This window comes from Astatotilapia calliptera, chromosome 10, assembly GCF_900246225.1.
Source record: "Astatotilapia calliptera chromosome 10, fAstCal1.2, whole genome shotgun sequence".
In the NCBI taxonomy this organism is placed as follows: Eukaryota; Metazoa; Chordata; class Actinopteri; order Cichliformes; family Cichlidae; genus Astatotilapia; species Astatotilapia calliptera.
Genome location: NC_039311.1, coordinates 62,053 through 79,868, shown reverse-complemented (window position 1 = coordinate 79,868; position 17,816 = coordinate 62,053). Strand labels below are relative to the sequence as shown.

General features: G+C 41.9%; 2 protein-coding genes across 5 annotated transcripts in view; one reads left to right on the top strand and one right to left on the bottom strand.

The window, feature by feature from the left end:
- Window positions 1–11,828, top strand: part of dmpk (DM1 protein kinase) — an 80,924-nt gene extending 69,096 nt beyond the window's left edge. Inside the window, exons 12-15 of one of the 2 annotated variants that reach the window (XM_026181946.1) lie at window positions 2,380–2,477; window positions 5,089–5,150; window positions 5,342–5,416; window positions 11,720–11,828. In XM_026181946.1, coding sequence (XP_026037731.1) covers window positions 2,380–2,477; window positions 5,089–5,150; window positions 5,342–5,416; window positions 11,720–11,809 — 325 coding nt within the window. In that variant the 3' untranslated portion in view covers window positions 11,810–11,828. Of the gene's footprint in view, window positions 1–2,379; window positions 2,478–5,088; window positions 5,151–5,341; window positions 5,417–7,062; window positions 7,714–11,719 lie in introns of those variants that run through there. The other variant, XM_026181945.1, reaches the window with a different exon arrangement.
- On the bottom strand, window positions 11,813–16,355 carry LOC113030463 (rab3 GTPase-activating protein catalytic subunit-like). Of its 3 annotated transcripts, none has more exons than XM_026181948.1 (3): window positions 16,199–16,353; window positions 15,799–15,901; window positions 11,813–11,909 (listed from the first exon to the last, which is right to left on the bottom strand). In XM_026181948.1, exons 1-3 carry the CDS (start codon window positions 16,288–16,290, stop codon window positions 11,868–11,870), a joined length of 237 nt encoding a protein of 78 aa, XP_026037733.1. In that variant the 5' UTR covers window positions 16,291–16,353; the 3' UTR covers window positions 11,813–11,867. The 3 variants fall into 3 exon arrangements, 2 of the variants coding, with proteins under 2 accessions (XP_026037733.1, XP_026037732.1); XM_026181947.1 differs by lacking the exon at window positions 11,813–11,909 and adding an exon at window positions 11,916–12,728 and having other exon boundaries at window positions 16,199–16,355; XR_003273585.1 differs by lacking the exon at window positions 11,813–11,909 and adding an exon at window positions 15,070–15,261 and having other exon boundaries at window positions 16,199–16,341.
- Window positions 16,356–17,816: the final 1,461 nt, after the last annotated feature.

Sequence of the window (17,816 nt, the reverse complement as noted above, 5' to 3'; positions counted from 1 at the left end):
TATGAAAAAGCTGCAGTGTATTTTGCATTTCCTTTTTGAGGTCAAAAGGCCATTAACATCATGGACATCTGGCTAATTGTTATCAATGCATGTTAATTTATGTGCTGAGATATTACATACGGATAATGGTGACTATGAAATGTGGTAACAAAATCAATCCAGCACTATTTACCACCACTGGACTTCTGAAATCTGTTCTGAAATACATATTGACTGTGACATTTAACACCTGACCACTTGTATTAGAGTATTAGTATTAGACATTTATTCCTTCATTAGGCCATAAATAACTTCCATGAACTGTAAAGCAGATCAAGTAGGTTTACTTGAACTCTAAGTTGATCAGCCCTGGGATTGGCAAGTTTTCCAGTTCCAGAAGACTTGATCAGGAAAGAATCATGCAGGTTGAAACGAGAATCTCAGCAATTGAAGATAATGTAAATAAGCTCCCAACTAAGGTAAAGAAAAAAAAAACAACCAAAAAACAAAACTGGATACAAGATAACAAAAAGACATTCAGAAGAAAAAAAATTGTAGTGCGCTATATTGCGAAATTCTTATTGTTTTCTCAGTTATACTGTTAATGATAAAGCAAGCAAGTAAGTAAAATTTTATTTGTATATCACCTTTCAAGACAAAGATCACAAAATGCTTCACAAGAAAATACCATACATTAAAAAAAAAACTTTATTAAATGCAAGTATAAAAAGATTAGTTTTGAGTTATTTTTTGAAAGAGACAACTTAGTCCAAAGATCTGAAGCTCAGGGGAAGAGAGGTCACTGTGTCTATAGTTTCAGCCTCGTATGGTGTTTGCTGTTTGCTGTTTGTCATTGACAAACTCCAGTGCGAGCTGGAGGCCACCACCTGATGAACCCAACAGAACCACCTTTTATCTATAAAAACTAGGCTCAGAATTGGTGACAAAGGGCAGCCCTGGCAGAGTCCAACACCCACAGGGAATGAGCCTGACTTACTGCCTGCAATACAAACCAAGCTCTCGCTACAGGGACTGAATAACAACTGGCCACACACCCAATACCCGCAAAGCACTCCCCGCAGGATATTCAAAGGGATTGGTATAATGTCCACAAAACACATGTAGGGGCGACCATGACGCCGGGGGTTGAGAAGCGCATCTGTAACCGGAAGGTTGCCGGTTCAATCCCTGGGCTCTCTGTCCTGGTCGTTGTGTCCTTGGGCAAGACACTTTACCCTACTGCCTACTGGTGTTGGCCAGAGGGGCCGATGGCGCGATATGGCAGCCTCGCTTCTGTCAGTCTGCCCCAGGGCAGCTGTGGCTACAACTGTAGCTGCCTCCAGTGTGTGAATGCGAGAGTGAATGAATAGTGGCATTGTAAAGCGCTTTAGGTGCCTTGAAAAGCGCTATATAAATCCAATCCATTATGTAGACTGGTTGGCCAAACTCCCATGAATAACCTCGAGAGTATAAAGTGCTGGTCCAGTATTCCACAGCGAGTATGAAAATTGCATTGTTCCTCCTCAATTTGGGGTTTGACTAATGGAGAGACTCTTCTTTCCAGTATCCTGGCATAGACTTTCCCAAGGAGGTTGAGCAGTGTGATCCTGTATAGTTGGAGCACACCTTCCTGTCCCTCTCCTAAAACAGGGGAACCACTCCAGTCTGCCAGTCCAGAGGCACTGTCCCAGACCTCCATGCAATGTTGTGGAGATGTGTCAAACAGTCCTACAACATGAAAAGTTTCCAGGAGCCTTTCTGTTACTGTGCAGTTGCTTAACCACATAGTGACCTAAACCCCAGTGATGGGCAAGTTGTCCCCCTTCTCCCCAGACTCTGCTTCCATAGGTTCTCAGTTAGCAAGGTCATGGTTTTCTAAGGAGCTTGGAAAGAAAGCAACTAGACTTGTTTAATTTTTTTGAAGACATTTCACCTCTCATCCGAGAAGCTTCTTCAGTTCTAAAATCAAATGGTGGAGCATCCCAGGTATTTAATCCCCAGTCGGTGTTATCCTTTAAGAGGGTCATATTAATCATGTGACTCATCACATGAGCCAAGGTGTGATAAAAGCCGTGGGTCATTGTCAGCAGAGGCTTTGGGTGAAACCATTGTGAGAGCTTGCCTCACCCTAATATGTACCCATTGAGGTCACCTGACGCAAGATGTAAGTGGGGATTGACGCGCCAGGGAAGGGATCTCAAAACTGAATTGTAGGTAGCATTGTCAAGTACAGACAGGTTTTAAAGGTTCGTTAAATAGTATGAGGTATTTTTTTTACAATGCTAAAATTTAGGGTTTTGACTGCAGATCAACTTTGAAACCCTAACTATGACGTAACTGCAACATATTAAAATTCATTTTTAGAATAAGACACTGAACAGAGTTTACTTTATCCTACAGACCATTTCATGAAGCAGAGATGCGATATTGTGAGCTGGAGAAAGAAATGGATAGATTAAGGGAAGAAATGCAGGAATGGAGAATCCCCAAGAAGACAGGCAAGTGAGCAACCTTCACCACACCATCATCTTCATGTCATCAACATCAGTCCGTACAGTCTACCTCTGTTTAAGTACAGTCAATATCATTCTGACATGGTGAAGATCTTTGTCGACTTTTATCAGTCAACCAATATTTATGTGACCATTTATGAAAGCAGGGAAATAGACAGAAGTCTAGTCCACGTTAAGATAAAGATGTATTTTAAATTTAGTCCAGTTAATCCAGGTATTTTAGTAAGATACGTGGAAATCTATACAGTATCTCACAAAAGTGAGTACACCCCTCACATTTTTGTAAATATTTTGTTATATGTTCTCATGGGACAACATTAAAGATATGACACTTTGATACAATTTAAAGTAGTCAGTGTACAGCTTGTATAACAGTGTAAATTTGCTGTCCCCTCTAAATAACATAACAGAGAGCCATTAATATCTAAACCACTGGCAACAAAAGTGAGTACACCCCTAAGTGAAAATGTCTAAACTGTGCCCAAAGTGTCTATATCTTGTGTGGCCACCATTATTTTCCAACACTGCCTTAACCCTGTGGCCATGGAGCTCACCAGAGCTTCACAGGGTGCCACTCCTCTTCCACTCCTCCATGATGACATCATGGAGCTGGTGGATGTTAGAGACCTTTTGCTCCTTCACCTTCCATTTGAGGATCACCCACAGATGCTCAATGGGGTTTAAGTCTGGAGACATGCTTGCCCAGTCACGTACCTTTACCCTGAGTTTATTTATCAAGGCACTGGTCTTTCTGGAGGTGTGTTTGGATTGTTATCATGTTGGAATACTGTCCTGTGGCCCGGTGTCTGAAGGGAGGGGTTCATGCTCTGCTTCAGTATGTCACAGTACATGGTGGCATGTACTGTGTATTAATGGCATGGTTACCTCCATTAATTGTAGCTCCCCAGTGCCAGCAGCACTCATGCAGCCCCAAACAATGACATCCCACCACCACGCTCGACTGTAGACAAGACACACTTGTCTTTGTACTCCTCACCTGGTTGCTGCCACACATCCTTGACACCATCTGAGATAAGTTTATCTTGGTCTCATCAGACCACAGGTGATCCATGTCCTTAGTCTGCTTGTCTTCAGAAAACCATTTTGTGGGCTTTCTTGTGCATTATCCTTAGAAGAGGCGTCCTCCTGGGATGACAGGCATGTGATGTGCGGCGTATGGTCTGAGCACTGAAAGGCTGACCCTCCACGCCTTCAACCTCTGCAGCAATGCTGGCAGCAATCATACATCTATTTTTAAAAGATAACCTCTGGATATAAGGCTGAGCATGTGCACTCAGTTTCTTTGGCCAACCATGGCGAGGTTTGTTCTGAGTGGAACCTCTCCTGTTTAACTGCTGTATGGTCTTGGCCACCGTGCTCCAGTTCAGTTTCAGGGTGTTGGTAATCTTCTTATAGCCTAGGCCATCTTTGTATAGAGTATCAGTCCTTTTTTCAGATCCTCAGAGAATTCTTTGCCATGATGTGCCATGTTAAACTTCCAGTATGACCAGTATGAGAGAGTGTGAGAGCAACAACACCAAATTCAACACACCTGTTCATCATTCAAACCTGAGACCTTGTAAAACTAACGAGTCACATGACACCAGGAAGGAAAAATGGCTAATTGGGCACAATTTGGACATTTTCACTTAAGGGTGTACTCACTTTTCTTGCCAGCGGTTTAGACATTAATGGTGCGCTGAGTTATTTAGGGGGACAGCAAATTTACACTGTTATAGAATCTGCACACTGAGTACTTTACATTGTATCAAAGTGCCAAATCTTCAATGTTGTCCCATGAAAAGACATAACAAAATATTTACAAAAATGTACTTACTTTTGTGAGATACTGTATAACTCACTGTATTGTCCTGAAAAACGACACTGATCCACTATGAATAAACAAAGTGCTGTACAATCCCGGCCATGTCTGTTTATATTGGAGGCCTCAGTCAGAACATGGTGATAAAAAGCCATTCTAAAGATACCCCTGGTATGCAGAAAATTGGATCTTAATACAGTGTCATGAGGTTTTTAAAGATCAGTGATACTGCTGGACTGATGGATAAATGTGGTGCAAAAGCATGTACACATAAAGCAGGGGTGTCAAACTCCAGGCCTCAAGGGCTGGTGTCCTGCAGGCTTTATAGCTCACCCTGGGTCAACACACCTGAATCACATGATTAGTTCATTTCCAGGCCTCTGGAGAACTTAAAACATGTTGAGGAGGTCTTTTAGCCATTTAAATCAGCTGTGTTGGATTAGGACACATCTAAAACCAGCAGGACACCGGCCCTCGAGGCCTGGAGTTCGACACCTGTGACATGAAGCATGTGCCTTGCTTCATTTGGGGCTATTAAAAAAGTGAGTAGTCAATTTGACTTCACAGCTTTCACCCACCTGCTTTCTTCCTCTATTTACACGCATTGCTTTTCTTTCTGTTCATCTCATATACGTACTGTTTTTTAATCGGTTCTCTCTCTTCTTTGTGTTACTACAAATGTGGATGGCAAACAGTGCACACAAACAGCCAAATGCCTGCAACAGTGCACACACATCATAAACATTGACATTCCTCTCTCTCATCCAATGACAGAGTTGAGTAGCTGCCCATCATCTCTTGCTCTGCCTGCCCACTGTGTGGAAGCAACAAGGGATGTAAGCCTATCTTTAATCCACTTTCATATTGTCTTTCTCTGCCTGACATGAGAAACAAAGCACTTTTTAAAAACAAGCATGTATCTGTTTGATTCTCCAATGTATTTGATAAACTATTACAGTGGTTGTCACAGTTAGCTTACCCATAGTCTCTGTGTACATTCACTATTGAAAACTTGCATTTGTTACAGAGAAGGAAAGCACCTCCAGCCTGCCATTACCCACTGGTGATTCCTCTCCACCGCCACCTGCTCCTGTTCCACAGGGTACAGACATAATGCTATAGAAATATTGTATCAGTTACAGTTAGTGTTCTACATTAGAATGTCTGAGTAAAAAGATCGGGAACATCAATCAAATGAATCTGTGTCTCCCATTTAACTTCCACATTGGTTGAGTAGAATAGATTTTTCCTCAACAAATATGTAATTTGCAAGTCTCCTTAAAATAACTCTGGGAAAGACTCTATGTCCTTGTTTGGCCTAACATTATTTTTCAGATTTAAATTATGGGATGTTCAACAATATGTCAAAGCTTCAACACGTCTTCAGTGAAATGTTTTTATTTGATACTTCATTTCATATACAAGACACCGTACAAAACATAAAAAAATATTGTTTTGCTTTGTTCTGGGGGGCTCATATCTTTTTGGGTCTTGGGTTGATTTTGAATGTACTATTTATTTATACTGAAAATAACATCACCTCTACTCTCAAACAGTTTCAGAACTTGGTGTAGTGGATTACAAAAAATCATTTGAGATTTTGCAAGTCAGTATATAGTTTCTACAGATTTGTCAGCAATGTCACTGTCATTAAAATTGTTTATATATTGAATTCATTTATATAGCGTAAAACCACAACAACAATTGCCTCAAGGCACTTTTTATTGTAAGGTAAAGATTCTACAATAATATAGACAAAACAGAGAAAATCTCAACAATCATATGACCCCCTATAAGCAAGTGCTTTGGGAACAGTGGAAAGAAAACCTCCCTTTCAACAGGAAGAAGACTCAGGGAGGGGCGACCATCTGCCCTGACCAGTTAGTTAGGTGTGAGGGGAGGAAGACAGAACAAAGACATACTGTAGAGGAGAGCCAGAGATTAATAATAACCAATGATTAAATGCAGAGTGGTGTATAAACACATAGTGAGTGAAGAAGAAACACTCTTCTTCATGCATCATGGGAACCCCCTAGCAGCCTTGACCTAATACAGTGTTAATCCAGCCGCAACGATTTGCTTTGTGTGCATTGTCAAAAAGGAAAATTTTAAGCCTAATCAAAAAAGTAGAGTGGGGGTCTGTCTCCCAAATCCAGACTCAGAGCTGGTTCCACAGAGGGGCCTGCAAGCTGAAGGCCCTGCCTCCCATTGTAGTTTCTTTTTTTTTTTTTCTTTTTTTTTTAACCTGTCCTGTCCAGCAGTTGTGGCAAGCAGAATTATGTTCTGAATACTTTGTTGTGCTAACCATATTTGCTTTCCCAAGGGAAGCACCATAGAATCTATGTAGTCTAATGTTTTTGTTTTATTGGTTTAGTTTATTTTACTATTCATATGACTGTCTTGCAGATGTTGTTATGTAGGACGAGACAGGGGTAAAGGCCAGACTAGTGAAAGATAAGTGAAGAAAGCAGAAAAATAGAAAGGGGGGGGGGGGGGGGGGGGGTTGAGGATGAAGTGAATAGATTCTGTAACAAAGCACACACAAACGATACACACCACAAAAACACAAACAAACAAATATGCAATTTTCCTCTGTGTGTGTGTGTGTGTGAGAGAGCGAGAGAGAGAGAGAGAGAGAGAGAGAGAGAGAGAGAGAGACAGGCAATGTGAGTGCCTGTGTATAAGTGTTTGTCATTGAACGTACTTGAAAATTGAGGATGAGCGGCTGCAATGATGCCATGCCCCTAGAGCCAGAAGCAGACAGGGAAAGACCCAGGAGATCCTGACTGTTCACGGCACCTAAGAGACCTGGCCACACAGCCCGATGACAACCATGCATCCACCCCAGCCAAGAGAAGAGGGAGGTCCCGGAACAAGCTCCAACAGCTCGGATGGGGGTGTCAGACCAGAGGCACTGGACAGTCAACCCTGCTGGAGGCTGGCCACCCCAACACGAGCCTCAGATGGAGCCACAGTCCCCGAGATGTTCGAGAACCACCCAAAACCCAGCTGTGCTCCACCATATGATAAAGAGGCTCTCAAGCTACCCCAGACCACATCTCCAAGGGAGCCGACCAACCACGCCAAAACGCCCAGTCAGGTACCCCGGAGTCACCAAGCGCTCAAATCCCGAGGAAGTGGGTAGGTCTGTGGCAACCAGTGAGGAGCAGCAGGAAGGGAATCCCCCACCCCTAATAACAATGTCCCTGAGGATCAAGGCCCATTCCTAGCCACATGCACACACAGACCCACACACAGAAACTGCACAGACACACATATCCATCCACATCCATCCCACCACATTATACTTTTAATTACTCTTGTAACTACAAGAAAGCCAGCAGCCTGAGAGCAAAGCAGTCCATTAGTGTGATATGGTATTATGAGGTCATTAAGATAAGATGGGGCCTGATTATTTAAGACCTTGTATGTGAGGAGCAGGATTTTGAATTCTGGATTTAACAGGAAGCCAAAACAGGAGAAATCTGCTCTCTTTCTAGTCCCTGTCAGGACTCCTGCTGCAGCATTTTGGATTAGCTGAAGGCTTTTCAGGGAGTTTTTAGGACTTCCTGATAATAATGAATTACAGTCGTCCAGCCTGGAAGTAATAAATGCATGAACTAGTTTTTCAGCATCACTCTGAGACAGGATATTTCCAATTTTAGAGATATTGCATTCTACACGTTAAAGAAACATGTAGGAAAGCAGGCCTACGTGTTTCTTTAACGTGATCATTGAAGAACATATCCTAACCCCATCCAGAGAGTAAGCATCTGATTAGATACCATACATCTAAAATTTTGGGTTGAGTACAATAACCTCAGTTTGACCTGAATTTAGAAGCAGAAAATTAGAGGTCATCCAGGTCTTTATGTCTTTAAGACATTTAGATTAAGACAGGCAGTTTAACAAATTGATGTGTGGTATCTGGCTTTTTGGATAGATAAAGCTGCATAGCAGTGAAAATGTACTCTGTGCTTTCTAATGATACTGCACAAGGGAAGCAAGCTGTAATAAATTATTATATATTGAACAGTATTGAATGCTGTACTGAGGTATAGCAGGACAGCACAGAGAGGAGTCCACTGTCAGAGGCCATAAGAAGATCATTTTTAACCTTCACTAAAGCTGTTTCTGTGCTGTGATGAGCTCTGAAACCTGACTGAAACTCTTTTTTTTAAAACAAAAATCCTGTCCTGTCTAGAAGGTTTTGCAATCAGAATTATGATCTGAAGGCACTGTTGTGCCAAACACATTTTCCTTAAATGATCTATATCTATATCTTTTATAGTATGACAAATCCTAAGGCAGGACAGGCAGGAGAAAAAAAAGGAAGGAGGTCAAACTAAGGATACAGTACAAATAGAAATGCACACTGGATCACCAACTGGAAAAAACATATAGCACCTGGAACACAAAAATATGAAAATGCACAGATGTCTTGTGGTTTGTGAGAAAGAGACTGTGAATGTCTGTGTCTCTGTCATGAAATGTACTTGAAAATAAGGGTGGGAAGCTGCAATAACAGCCCCCAGGAGTCAGAGGCAGACAGAGGTAGATCCAGGAGATCCATTCACACCGCAGCCCCCAAGAGTACCTAAGACCAGAGGCCACACATCTCTGCAACACCTGCACGTCCATCCCAACAGGAGGGAGGCCCCAGATGGAGTGCCTACAACCAAAGGGCAAGAGTCACAGAGGACCAGAGGCCACCCTGGTATAAGCCGTGGCCCCAGGTTCTCAAAAAGTCCGAGCTACCCTGGACCACCAAGGGAGCTGGCCAACAACCATGCAACCATTTTTTCTCTCCAACTGTTCAAATTTTATTTGTGAAGAAATTCATGATGGCATTACTAGTTAAGGTTAATGGAAAGTTTGGCTCAACAGAGCTCTGACTTTTTGTCAGCCTGGCTACAGTGCTGAAGACAAACCAAGGGTTGTTCTTGTTTCCTTCAGTGGTGAATTGTAATGTGTTGTATTTTTCCAGGCTAAATTATGATCTTCTAAATTAGATGCCATTTTCTCTCCAGCTTCCAAATTATCTGCTTCAATGTGTGCGTCTGAAAGTTATACCAGAGAGTCAAGGACTTCTGATTGGAAGTGGTCTTTTTCAGAGTTGTACATAGTAAAGATGTAAAATTATTAACAAGATAATCAACCTCTGTGGGAGTAGAGTTCAGGTAGCTGCTCTGCACTGGCACATGGTAACAGGACTGATTCCTACTCTCCCAGAGCACTTTATTCCTCATTCACACAATCACATTCTTCTATGCTTAAGTCCGTTTTATCTACCAATTACACTCATTCATACTCCAATGGATGCATGGGAGAACAACTTAGTGTTAGTATCTTGCCCAAGGATATTCAGGCATGCATAGTGGTACAGCCAGGGTTTAAACCACCAACCTTGCATCAGTATATGACCTGCTTTACCTCCTGAGCTACAGCCACATGGCGTTAAAGATGATAACATTGGATGAATTTTTTTTTTAAAAACGTAGTTACAGCACTTTCAGAAAGACATCTACTGTGATACAATCTATTCCCCACTGCGGCATAAACCATTATTGTAAATGTAAGTAATATTGAGAAATGATCTGACAAAAACATTTTGAATCAACTGAACGCATTTCAGGGAGTTTTTAGGACATGCTGCTAATAACTAATTACAGTAGTCCAGTCTAGAAGTAATAAATCTATGAATTTGTTTTTTTCTCAGCAAACGTTGCCCATTGGGGAAAAACGATTAGAAAAAGAACAGGTTGGCGATATACAGAGGTCTTCTGTTTAGGACTATGCTTCATCCTCACGTCACCCAGCCATCCTGTTTTCCCAGGAGCTCGGGACAATCCGCTGGAGGCGCGCTAACAGTGCCTATGCTAGCTTTGGGCACACCAACAGGGGACTAGCTAGCTATGGGTTTTTCAAGGGTGTGGAGTTGGGCCTTCAGTGATTCTGGCCTCCATATGAAACAGACTACATTTATTACAAGTATCATTACTGCTATAGGATGCACAGAAGTAACAAAAACATCTGAAACCCTGCGCAAGAATGGGCATGAGGGATAGGTGAAAAGGTCATGGTGCTAGCGAGTCGGTTACAAGCTAAGCTAAGCTAGTGAGTCCATAAAGACCCAGTGTGAATTCAATAAAGGGACTAGATTTTAAAATCCCTGATATTATTGTGTGGATATATACTTAGTGTGAATATAATTAGTGGGCGGTTCAAGACAAAGTGTGCTTTGAAAAAGTTATGTGATGATTACACTATGAAATAAGACGCGTTTTTAATTAAACGTTCATGAAACGTGTTTGTAAATGCTCCTACTTTGTAAAAGAATGCATTTTATTTCACTATACTTACTAGGATGTATAATGATAAATATGAGTTCACTGCAAGGTTTACTGGATTTCTATTAAAATTATGGGAGGCTGTGGCTCATGAGGTAGACTGGTTTGTCCAGTTGTGTTGATGTTTTAATCCGGTCTCCTTGTCAAATATCCTTGGGTTAGATATTGAATCCTAAATTGACACTGATCAGTGTGACACACACACTGAAAATCTGCTTGGTTACCTGCTGAAAAAAACAACAACCAAACAACAGCACAACAGAGAAACCACAGCAACACCAGGTACTTAGAAAGTATAACAACTTTATTAACTGCTGACATGTATTCAAACACTTTTGGTCCTATTGAACTTACCAAGTCAGCTTCAATAATTACTTCATCCAAAGCATCAATGTCTATTAGACCACACTCCTACAAGGTTATTCAAAGACTTTCATCATCAAATGTGGAATAGAAACATCAACTGTGATTCATTTGTAGAGGAATGGCTTGTTTGAATGAATTCATCCAGGATTTAGATTTGTATCATAGCACATTACTAGTGAATGTTACAATCTTCTTATGACAGGGTTTAATCTCTGTGTTGAACCTCAGAGCAGTATTTCATAATGTTCATGATAACATTGTATTACAGACATAATAATATACCACTAGTAAAAAGGGGATTATTCATTTATTTAAATGTTATTTATTGATATATTCAAGCTTGTGTGGGTAAACATGCTTCCCTTAGACAACATACATTTATCTATGAAGCCAGATGACACAAATCAGTTAGTTTCAAGTTTCACTTAAAGTCTTTTTTTTAAACTGATTTTTTCTCTGATTTCTCTGTAATATGTTATATGTATTGCAGGTTCTTTACCTTGCAATATAAAAAGGCACCGACTGACCGTTATGCTGTTGGTGCTGTATAAATAGAATTGGGGCAATTTGGGGTTTAGTCTTCCCCAAGAATACTTTACCTCTAATGGCCAAATTAAACATGATGTACAATTCAGTTTAATGAATGATTAAAGAAAATATTTTTGTAATGTTCTTTCTTTGTTCTACAGATTCGTCTGCCACAAGTAAAGAGTGAATCATACCTTCTGGTGTGTGCAGAAGGGGGGAAGCTCCAAATATGGAGGAGACACTTATCCTAAGCTCTCTGAAGATGTCACCACTAGAACAGGAGAAAAGAACTGAGCCTCTGCTTTTTGCTCACTCCTTGCCTGAGACCCTCACAGCTTTCCAAACTTCCACCTGAAAAGAAAAAGCAGGTTAAACACTGTTAATATCAACTGTTGTGAATGTGTTACAGAAGATATGAAGAGAAAAGCAGTTGCTGGAAGCTAATGAGGAAGAAATGATGAAGACATCTTCTGACCTGCCCTGCCTGCTTACCAGCCTGAAAGTCATAGAAGAAATATATTGATTTCAGAACACACTGAATTTACTTTGTTGTGTGAACACTGAAAGGGAAACGAGTCAGATAAATTGCTCCCTAACACACTACCTTTACGCATTTCAAACCATATTGCTACAATTTTTTTGTATTATGTATCAACACAGTTTGTATTTGTGTTCCATAACAATGGTTTGCTGTGTGACTTTAGAACTGAAATTGTTGACCACAATATCTGTTTATGGCAGATAATCCATCCCACCTCACAGGTGTGGTATGTCAAGGTGCTGATTAGACAGCATGAATATTGCACAGGTGTGTCTGAGACTGCCCACAATAAAAGGCCACTCTGAAATATGCCGTACATGTGTAGCACAATGACACACATGTCGCAAAACCAGTCAGGATCCGGTTCAGCTCATGGAAACAAAAGTGTTGTGTTTATATTTGTGTTCAGTGTAACAAATACTGAGACGTGTAATAATGTCGTGTGTTGTTCATCTCAGGACGCTGCAAAGAACCAGATTATTTTTATTATCCTGTTTGTCTGTTATGTGAACCTTTAGAGGATGTACCTTATAATGACTGAGTGTGTTTATCGCACTATGTTAAATGTAACTGTGAGCGACACGAGGCTTACTGCTCATGGTTACCTCATCAGTGGTGAAGTCAGCCAGCTTGATGCAAGAAACAGGAAGAAGAAAAGGATGAAAGAGCAACACACAGATGAAAAACAAAAACAGACTTTCTAATCGACAGAGCTGAAATCTGAACATGTCACCAGCTGCAGGAGGCAACGCTCTGAACCACGTCGTTCCTCCTCCAGATGGAGCTTTCACTGCCTATAGTCTCTTGACATACAATGGTTGGATTCTCCTATGATACTGTATCAGCTGAGCCTCAAATTCTTATGATCTCGAGCTTCTTCAGTCTCAGTGAATCCTTAGTTGGCTCAGATGCATCATCTGGTGTTTGAGTGTAACAAGGTGGTTGTAACACAAAAGGAGTGTAAACAGGTGAGTGTGGTTTGTAGTGTAAACTAAAGCAGCGTGTCTAACCAACCACATCTCCATCGCTCCACAGCTGCTGAGGGAGCTACAACCCTCATTCAGCCTTTCACAGACATACAGCAATGAACTGTGTGAACAATAAACTTTATTCATACACACAAATCCCTTTAGGGTTGTGTCAGCGAGGGCAAACGTGCCACATCAAATACATGGCGCTACAAGCTGTGGTGACCCACTGTCAGTAAGGGAGCTTTATTACACACACACAGCATCACAACAACAGTTACCTCAAGCTGCTTCTATGTTATAAGGCAAAGACCCTGCAGTTACACAGGAAACATTAGGTGACCGTCTGTGAGCGACAGTGGGAACCAAAGCCTCTAACAAACATCCATCGATAGATGAGGGGCAGACGGACTGAATGCAGAGAGGTCTACTAACACATGTTGAGTGAAGAAGAAACACCCAGTGCATTATGGGAAACTTAGACCTATAACTTAGACCTGTGTGCGCCTTAGCATATGCTACTTCCGGCGTATAGCGCTTAGTTTCCGGTGTGATATTCGCTCCTTGTTCACGGTCGGGTTTTTCAACCAAATGGACGAATCCAGTGGCGATTTACATTTCTCGAGATGTCGAATGTATCTGTAGATGATGTTGATCGACTTGTCGACATTTTTTCCCCCCGCGCCTCAGAGAGAGACAGGATTCAAATTTTATACTTCTCAGTATTTGTATACAGCGCTCCCTCGTTTATCGCGGGAGTTACGTTCTAAAAATAACCTGCGATTGGGGAAATCTGAAGTAGCCAACTTTATTTTTTACAATTATTATAGATGTTTTAAGGTAAAACCCGTCACTACACACTTTATTGATCCCTGGGGGATCAATAAAGTATTCTGATTCTGATATACACTCAGACAGGCATGAACATTTTCACACGTTTCTCTCCTGTTTAAGCTCTCAAAGTTCAAACCTTCGTAGACAAATAAGTCCAGTATTACAGAAACCAAAGATCAAACCGTGTTTTCAGGTCCAGCACATGAGAACAGAGCAGCTGAGAGATAATTCAACATCAATGAATCATTAATGAATCAGCGATTCTGTACTGTACAGGAGAGACGGCACGGAGGAGATCAACAATAGTCTGCAGCCAATCAGGACGCAGAACACAAAGCGCTGTGCGCAAAAAAAAAAAACAAAAAAAAAAGCATGCAAACTTGCACAAAAAAAATGTGCGAAACAGCGAGGCCGCGTTATAGCGAGGGACCGCTGTAATTTTGAAGGCACGTCACAACATACCCTTCGTAAATACTCATGCATAGAGACCCTTACCACGGTTTGTTGACATGCTGTGTAGGTGTGTACTTGACTAGCAGGGAAACCTTTGACTATTGTTCACCTGTAGTTTGAATGCTGAACATCTGCCTGTTTAAATCATAAGAACTGTCACTATACAGAGATGTGCTTCTGATTCTGTAATGCAGTTCTGCTTGTGTTGAGTGATGTAAACCACCAATCGATCTGCACATTTCAAACGTCAAAACTGATCATTTGATTTTTTTAATGACACAGCAGTGGTGAGTGTTCCCACCTTCTGCTCTTTGTAACTTAACGCCATCTTTCTGTTTTCATATTTTGGACATGATTTTGGAGTCCATCTTTGCAGCAGCAATTGACCGCAAAGTAAAGCTACCGGAAATGTACAACCCTGCATCCGATCTTAAAACAGGAAGTTAGCATTTTCTCGTGCACAGGGTCTATTGCAGACTAATCAAGGTTGCCTATCCAACCCTAACTATGTGCTTTATCAAAGAGGAAAGTTTTGTCTGTCACCTGAATCCAAACTGGAAGCTGGTTCCACAGAAGAGGGGCCTGAAAACTGAAGGCTCTGCCTCCCATTCTACTTTTAAATACTCTAGGAACAACAAGTAGGCCTGCAGAGCGAGAGCGAAGTGCTCTAATAGGGTGATATGGTACTACAAGGTCATTAAGATAAGATGGGGCCTGATTATTTAAGACCTTGTATGTGAGGAGCAGGATTTTGGATTCATGTTCCAGTTGATGCATCAGAGTCAATCTGGGATCCAGTGTGGAGCACATGGACACTTTTAAGGCTTAAAGAACAAACCGATGATTCGATTAGATACTCGGCTCCATCTCTGGAGTCACGGCCACCAAAGCTTTGTTTCTGCTAACACTGTAAACATATACAAATGCACATTAATAGTTGTTACTGCAGAAAGAGAAAAAGAAGCGTCAAAGACAGGAAGGAGATCTGCTCCACTGTGGAGAGAGCTGCACAACTTTTTTCCTGAAGAATTGTCACACAGTCAAACTGATAATTCTTCATTTTTCATTGATAGTTAAACAGACTGGTTCTTATAGCTCTGAACGTGCTTCACAGCACAGCAGCAGCAATTGTGTGTTTCAGGAAGAAACAACGTTACAATAGAGCAGACTCTCCTGACACTGACAGACAACACTGCGTCTTTACATCAGTGCTGACCACGTCCTTCCAGTTTCATCTACATGAAGTATATATAAATAAAACAGCGCTGACTTCATGTCTTGTTCTAGGACCGGGACACCGACCTATTCTTGATGCTGATATTGAATAAGTGTGGTGTGTGTGTGTGTACCTCTAAAGATGTCTCTATAGATGACAAATACATGACTGTATACATGAAACTGACAGCAAGACGTGGGAAGGACATGGAGGCAGAGTGAGAGTTACCCTCTGAGCACTGATGAAGAGTCTGTGGATTATACTGCCAGCCAGGCCCTGGCCTGCTCCTGTCACTACCACCTCTGGTTCCTCCAGCAGGGAGCTCACAAACCTAGAGACAACACACAATGTGGAAAATGTTACAATATTCCCACAAAACAAAACACTTAAATAAGAACATGTGAAACCTGAAGACACCAAAACTATAAAATAAGACCACCAACATGAGCGAGAAAGAAACGTGTGAACTGACTGTGATCCTTCAGACGCCGTCTTTGTGAAACGTTAACAGATTCATCGTGACAACCTGTTACTGACTAACTATCTATAGTGACGGTGAAGACGGTTACATGTTACCAACAGCACAAACAAAGCTGTCAGTGAGCGCAGCTAAAACTCTGCGACTCACTTCTTCAGTTCATCAGCAGCCTCTCCGCTGTCGTCCTCAGGAACGGAGAACTTGGCCTTGAGCGAGCGAGCTTGAGTGATGACTGTCTCCATGCTCAGCAGCTGGTTAATGAAATCCTGCACACAGGACAAGAACAACTGTCTGCTCAATCCTGACAGCATGAGACCCCAAGACTGTCACATTTATACACATACAGTGGGGCAAAAAAGTATTTAGTCAGCCACCGATTGTGCAAGTTCCCCCACTTAAAATGATGACAGAGGTCAGTAATTTGCACCAGAGGTACACTTCAACTGTGAGAGACAGAATGTGAAAAAAAAATCCATGAATTCACATGGTAGGATTTGTAAAGAATTTATTCGTAAATCAGGGTGGAAAATAAGTATTTGGTCACCTCAAACAAGGAAAATCTCTGGCTCTCACAGACCTGTAACGTCGTCTGTAAAAGCTTTTCTGTCCCCCACTCGTTACCTGTATGAATGGCACCTGTTTGAACTCATCATCTGTATAAAAGACACCTGTCCACAGCCTCAAACAGTCAGACTCCAAACTCCGCCATGGCCAAGACCAAAGAGCTTTGGAAGGACACCAGGAAAAGTATTGTAGACCTGCACCAGACTGGGAAGAGTGAATCTACAATAGGCAAGCAGCTTGGTGTGAAAAAATCAACTGTGGGAGCAATCATCAGAAAATGGAAGACATACAAGACCACTGATAATCTCCCTCGATCTGGGGCTCCACGCAAGATCTCATCCCGTGGGGTCAAAATGATCATGAGAACGGTGAGCAAAGATCCCAGAACCACACGGGGGGACCTGGTGAATGACCTGCAGAGAGCTGGGACCAAGTAACAAAGGTCACCATCAGTAACACACTACAACGGCAGGGAATCAAATCCCGCAGTGCCAGACGTGTTCCGCTGCTGAAGCCAGTGCATGTCCAGGCCCGTGTGAAGTTTGCCAGAGAGCACATGGATGATACAGCAGAGGATTGGGAGAATGTCATGTGGTCAGATGAAACCAAAGTAGAACTTTTTGGTATAAACTCAACTCGTCGTGTTTGGAGGAGGAAGAATACTGAGTTGCATCCCAAGAACACCATACCTACTGTGAAGCATGGGGGTGGAAACATCATGCTATGGGGCTGTTTTTCTGCCAAGGGGACAGGACGACTGATCCGTGTTAAGGACAGAATGAATGGGGCCATGTATCGTGAGATTTTGAGCCAAAACCTCCTTCCATCAGTGAGAACTTTGAAGATGAAACCAGGCTGGGTCTTCCAACATGACAATGATCCAAAACACACCGCCCGGGCAACAAAGGAGTGGCTCCGTAAGAAGCATTTGAAAGTCCTGGAGTGGCCTAGCCAGTCTCCAGACCTCAACCCCATAGAAAATCTGTGGCGGGAGTTGAAAGTCCGTGTTGCTCGGCGACAGCCCCAAAACATCACTGCTCTCGAGAAGATCTGCATGGAGGAATGGGCCAAAATACCAGCTACTGTGTGTGCAAACCTGGTAAAGACCTATAGTAAACGTTTGACCTCTGTTATTGCCAACAAAGGTTATGTTACAAAGTATTGAGTTGTATTTTTGTTATTGACCAAATACTTATTTTCCACC